This window comes from Narcine bancroftii, chromosome 10 (assembly GCF_036971445.1).
Source record: "Narcine bancroftii isolate sNarBan1 chromosome 10, sNarBan1.hap1, whole genome shotgun sequence".
NCBI classification, from domain to species: Eukaryota; Metazoa; Chordata; class Chondrichthyes; order Torpediniformes; family Narcinidae; genus Narcine; species Narcine bancroftii.
The window spans coordinates 34,880,371-34,886,370 of NC_091478.1; the positions used below are offsets into that span (position 1 = coordinate 34,880,371).

The window sequence follows — 6,000 nt, forward strand, 5'->3', positions numbered from 1 at the left end:
ACATACATTGTGGGAAAGAGTCACGTGACAGGGGCAGGACAGCGGAAGTTCTCATTAGTGAGAAGCATTCAGGAAGTAAACCTTGCACAACAGTAGAAATAGAATGAAGAGGCAGGAAGTCCTTTAGGGCCACTGTAACAAAAGATGTGGAGAGAGTGGTCACCTCCAAGAGTGAGACCCACAGAATGGGGCAAATAGGCAGGAAAATTTATGATCTTACCATGCACGTGGTGACCCATTTAGCACTTCAAATACAGCTTTCAAGATTTCATTATTGTCTTAGTGAAACATGCATATTACTGCTTGAGCCTGCTGCAAAGCCGAAAGATTCACCAACAGTGGAAATTGCCAGGCACCTCTGATAGTCAGAGAAAAAGAAGCAAAAAGAGAGTTCCCCCCGAGTCACTGAGTGTCCGTGGAGTCTCCTCCAGCGATCCTGCAGCCACACAGAGTCCAGTCCAAAATCAGCAACTTGAGCTCCAGATCCAAACCGCTGACACGATCAGGAAGCTTTCAGCACCCTTGGCACCCCATCACATCCAGATTCCAATACCTGGTATACCTCCTTCAGCTAGTCTTGAGCCAGTCTCCACCAGTCCAGAGCCTGGTGGGAGTTCCTTGACTGCAGTCACCAGCAGCCCGCATGGGTTCCTTGCCTCGAGTCATCAACAACCTGTTACCTGTGGATTCTTTAGCTACAAAGTCCCTTACTGGTCCACTGCCGTGATCACCATCCCATAAGGTGGTCTCCTCTGCTTCTTCTTCCTAACCACAGTCGCCACCATCTTTGGCCCGGACACCGCAGTTGCAGGATTTTAAAATAAACCACCATCGGCTTCTTTAATAGACAGTTTAAAGCCTGTACCTAAGCGTCAATAGTTGAACTGGGCGTTAGAACCCCACAGAGCAGCAGTGTGTCTCCTCTCCTCGCTCTCTGTCGATCTGCCCCAATGGCAGCTTCAGCAGCATTGCCATGTTTTTCTGCTTAGCATAAACTTAACCAGGCACACACTCACCCACACTGCTACTGCTCCGTCTTCACCTCCCCACCCATCCCTGCCTCTGTTACATCACTCCCATTTTTTTCTTCATTATTACCAGCTACTTCCTCCATCCCCAGAGGACAATCCTCCAAACAGGTAAGATAATGAAAAGCTTACACAAGGTCCACCATTGGCATCGACTTGAAAGGACAAGCCAGCTTCTCTTTCTACACATGTCACGTGACTTGCTAAGTGCTTCCAGCCTTTCTGTTTTTTTTAAACTGTGGTGAGGAATAGACTGCCCACAGTGAAAGGGGCCCACGCAAGTCCTGCACCTATTCAGGCAGAAGGAGACTGGACTCTTCCAAGAGATAGATGGGTCTTTGAGGCCTTTTCTCTGGTAGAGCAGAGTCCAATGAGTGACAGAGAAATACAAGAGAGCTGAGAGTAAACATTTGCTCTACATTACACCTTCTTTAAGAGTTCTGTTCATACATGCAGAGGATTTAAAAAAAACAGGATGATGTTAGGGTGTTAGTAAAGAGTAATGGCTAGTACCATAAAGCATTACATTGATCAGATTTTGACCAGCATTTAAACCTGTGGAGTGCCACATTTTATGCGGAGGCCACATTTTCTCTCTCGTCCTCACCTGGCTCAATCTGCCCCTACCCACCTCCATGTTTTCTCTCTTACTTATTTCTCTCTATTTGCCACTGGTCAGTTACCTGCCTCTGTCCCCCAATTCTACCACACACCTTGTCTTCTCCCATCTGGCTCCTTCACCTGTTCTCAATCCACTGATCACCCACTGGCCCCTGACACCCCTCCCCTCCTCCCTCTCCTCTTTATATACATATCCTGTCTTGCTTGAAGTTTCTCAACCAGAAACACCAACTCACTGGTTCCATCCAGATGCTTCTTGGCCCTCTGAATGCTAAAGTCCACTGCTCTGTCCTTATCAATCCTCTTCATCACCTCATCAATAAACTTATGGGATATGTCATGTACTTCCCCCCCCCTCCCCCAATCAGTCCAAATGATGGTAGATATGGTCTCTCAGAATCTCCTCCAGCAACTTTCCAACCACTGACACCAAGCTCACTGGCCTATGGTTCCTTGGCTTGTCCTTGCAGCCTTTTTTATCTAATGGCATAACATTAACCACCCTCCAGTCCTCCAGCAAGGCAAAGAGATGTAAATAATCAGCAAGGTTCTCTGCAATTGCCTCCCTAGCTTCTGACAAGGTGCAAAAGATACACTTCATCAAACCCTGGGAGTTATCAACTTTAATTCACTCCGAGGCTGCTAAACCCTCTTTCCTGGTACTTGTTACATGGTCCAGAACTTTACAACTCATTTCCTTCCATTCTTCTACTTCCATGATTTTCTCCTCAAGATGGACAGATGAGAAATGTTCCATAAAACCATGACATAGGAGCAGAAATTGGCTATTCAGCCCATCGAGTCTGCCCCGCCATTTAATCATGAGCTAATCCATTTACCCACTAAGCCCCACTTCCCGGCCTTGTTCCTACTCATTTAAAATGTCACCTTGTGGCTCTAAAGGGATTTCTGTCAACCTTTGACGGAATCAGTTCTCTCTCTTGCCATCTTTTTACTCTTAATAAAAAAAACGCTGGGATTTTCCTTCATCTTCCCTGCCATCTTAATCTCATGTCTGATTTTTCAAGTGCACTCCTGCACTTCTTATCCTCAAAGGATTCATTTGTTCTGGACTTTTAAAGTCTGATGCTGGGGCAGTTTGCGGCAACAAGAGAAGGTTACTTCATGTGAGTTGTTCATCTGTAACAATAGCAGAACATTGTTTTCATTCCTCACCCTGGGTGTAAAGGACATGTCTAGACATAACCAGTCAGACATGTCTTTCTTCAAGATTAGTGGTTCTCAACTTTTTTTTCCTCCACTCATGTACATCCCTTACTAACCACAAAGCAGCTATGGCAACCCTTTGAGAACCACTCACTTAGATTCTTAGGTCTATATTCTCACATTCAGTCACTGATCAGATGACAACTCTCATACAATGTTTTTTTTTAATTTAGAGTAACAGCACAGTAACAGGCCCTTAAATGAGCCTGTGCCACCCAAATACACCGTGTGACCAATTAACCTACAAACCCCGAATATCTTTGGAACGTGGGAGAAATCCAGTGCACCCGGAGGAATCCTATGCAAACACAAAAAGAGAAGGTACAAACTCCTTATCAAGAGTGCCGGACTCTAACGTGGTTCATTGACTCGATAACATCTCCCTGCTCACGCCAGTTTTCCTTGTGAGTGCCATTCCCTGTCCTTCCTTCAACTTAACTTTTGTCCTCTTTCGAATTCGAATGAGGCCCATTGAATCTGAAACCATAACTCTTTATCTCCTTCCATGGTTTTCCAACTTTCGGCTTCTCCTTTACACCTACAGCAACTGTGGATTGGCTGTTAAATGAACTTCTACTTTATCAAATAACAACATTTGCTGTAAAAAAAAACTACTAGGAGCACAGTTTGGAAATCATAGCTCCGTGTAAAGCTATATGCCGACATGAGCCACCATCCTCACTAATCACATACACTAGGGGGGGGGGGGGGGGGCATTTGCCATTCAAAGAAGCTCATCCTCTGCACAAGACAAATATCATTGAGAAACTGAACCAGTTTTAATTGGCTGCTCTCATTTCATAAATTTGATATCTTTATTAAAGCCTCCTGGGGAGTTCACATTCAGTGAGTGGAACCGTTCTGCCCATAACCTTTCCAGGGTGGAAAGAAGTGTCCGAGTCAACCCGGCGCCCACTGATTGGAGAAACCACACGCTTTAACCACCGCCAAGGACGTACGATGCTGGATGGCTTGAACACAAAAAGGCGCAGTGGGCAGAGAGTCTCATGTTCAAGTGCGTACATAGACAGGGTTTCTTGGCTTGTGGAGATGGGATGAGCTTGGGGATTAGGATGCAGGAAAGCACGATTAACATAAGAATCTTCTAGTCTTTGTGACAAGAGCCACCATAAGACTAAGATAAGGAGTGGTAAGGAACAATAGAATGTAGGAAGTTGAGGTAGTCTGGATCAGATAAGGGTCTCCTAGCCCTGGACAGAAGTACCAAGTCCTACATATCTAATTAGCTAACCTTACACAGATTTATACATTTTAAATTAGCCAACCCTAGACAGGATGAGCCAACTCTGCATACCAAGAGACTGTAGCCCGAGAATCAGGAAGGTGTGAATAAGGACAATGATGGAACACGACAGGATACCCCCTGGTCCTCCAAGTATACTGAAATTGCACGTAGGCAGGAAGGATTGCCTAATGCCAAACCTCTCCAGCAGGAGGCAGAAGAATGTAAGGGGGAGGGTATTCCTATACTGAAATCAACTGTATAAAAGTTGGGTGAGCCCCAGTGTGTGTGTGTATTCCCAGGGTAAGGGGAAGCACCCAACTTTGCATTGTTGTAAAATAAATGTTCTTTGTTCTCAATTTTTGTCTGGAGCAATTTCTGTGAAGGGACTTCTGTTTCTAACACTCCGAACTCGCGTCAACCCCACGGGCGATGCCCCGACCACCGTGGGTGTTCAAATAGTCGTGACTCCTGGAATTTAAAATCTTTTGAGAAAGCCAGGAGGCTGACGTGAGCGCCAAGCGAGGACTCTTCACTGACAATTGGCAACAAGCCCTGCGAGCTCCGACTGCGGGCTGGGAGGCGAATAAAGTGAAGCCAGTCCACCCACCCCGTAACTTTCCACCCCCCCCCGTAACTTTCCACCCCGTAACTTTCCACCCCCCCCACCCCCCCCCCCCCCCCCCCCGCCCCGACGGGAGCACAGAGCCGGCTCCTTCCATCCGCCGCCCGTTTCAGCTGTTCCCTGAAAGTTCCCTGAAAGTTCCCTGAAAGGTCCCAGCACCCCCCCCCCCCCCTCTTTTGCCCTTTGCAGGTGACCGTCTTCATCCACTCACCTGAAGAGCGAGCAGTAGCTGCACGCCCACAGCCGCTGCCCTCATCGTCCTCAATGGGCGGCACTCGAGGGCCCCGCGACTGGTTGCAGTGAGGTCCGACAAACGAAAATGAAACAACCCCGTGGCTTCCAATCGTTGGAAAATCACCCCGGCCAGAAGCAGCCGCGCCGCTCCCTCGCACGCACCCGTCCAGTCGCCCCCACGCTCGGCCACCTGAGCTTGCCTGGCGGGCTGGTGGGGGTTCGTTCTGCTCCCAAGATCAAAGCGCAGAGAACAGAACCGCCGTTTCCGTACTTGGCTAGAGAGCGTGTTGTTTCTGCTTCCCCGAAATGCCTTTCCTCTGGGATGACATCACTTTTTGTTCTCTCCAAATACTCTATTCATGATGAACTGCACAGGGAAGGAACTGTTCAAGGATTTCCATTCCTTGCTTCCATCATAGAGCGTAAATTATTGACAATACAGGGGAAAAGACTGTCTAAATAACGTTTACGTGGTGACAGTCATCAGTGAACATGTTACCTTCTAACTTAATCCTTTGTTTCGACCCATGTGGCACCTTGTTGTTCCTCCCATCTCTCTGTTGGTTGAAAGAGCCTCCCCTCCATGGCAGCCCCACAGAGCCCAGCAAAGGTGGGGGAGGGGGAGGGGGGAGGCTCTAAACTTCCCCACAGTGACCTTGTGTTGGCTGCACCAGTCCTGCAGCCCTGGAACGTGCCACTCGGCCGCATTCTCCGACGGGCATCTCAGGCCAACCGGTTTCGGGCCGACCCAAAGGGGCGTCCTTCACCCGGTTGCCAGTCTTCCAGCAGTTCTGAATGTTGGACTCAGAACAGTCCGTAAAATCAAGAAGTCTTCTGTCACGCTGCATGCCGGGGATGAACCGTGACCAAGCTCCCTGTATTTCTCTCCGCACCCTCCTTGTGAATCTGCTTCCGGCAAAGATGAGGGCGACAGTCTCCACCCCACTGCAGCTGTCCCAAGGACAGCGTGCAAGAAAGGTGATGCAGGAAGGATCTTACTGGGAGGGCCCCTCTCATCGTCA

The 6,000-nt window shown here is 48.3% G+C and overlaps 1 protein-coding gene across 1 annotated transcript in view; it reads right to left on the reverse strand.

Annotated features, from left to right (window-relative positions):
* LOC138743792 (tumor necrosis factor receptor superfamily member 6-like) overlaps nucleotides 1-5,462 on the reverse strand; it is a 44,227-nt gene extending 38,765 nt beyond the window's left edge. The window contains exons 1-2 of the mRNA XM_069899397.1: nucleotides 5,449-5,462; nucleotides 4,956-5,202 (exon numbers count right to left, since the gene is read on the reverse strand). Of these exons, the coding sequence (XP_069755498.1) occupies nucleotides 4,956-5,202; nucleotides 5,449-5,462 (261 nt within the window). The remainder of the gene's footprint in view (nucleotides 1-4,955; nucleotides 5,203-5,448) is intronic.
* Nucleotides 5,463-6,000: the final 538 nt, after the last annotated feature.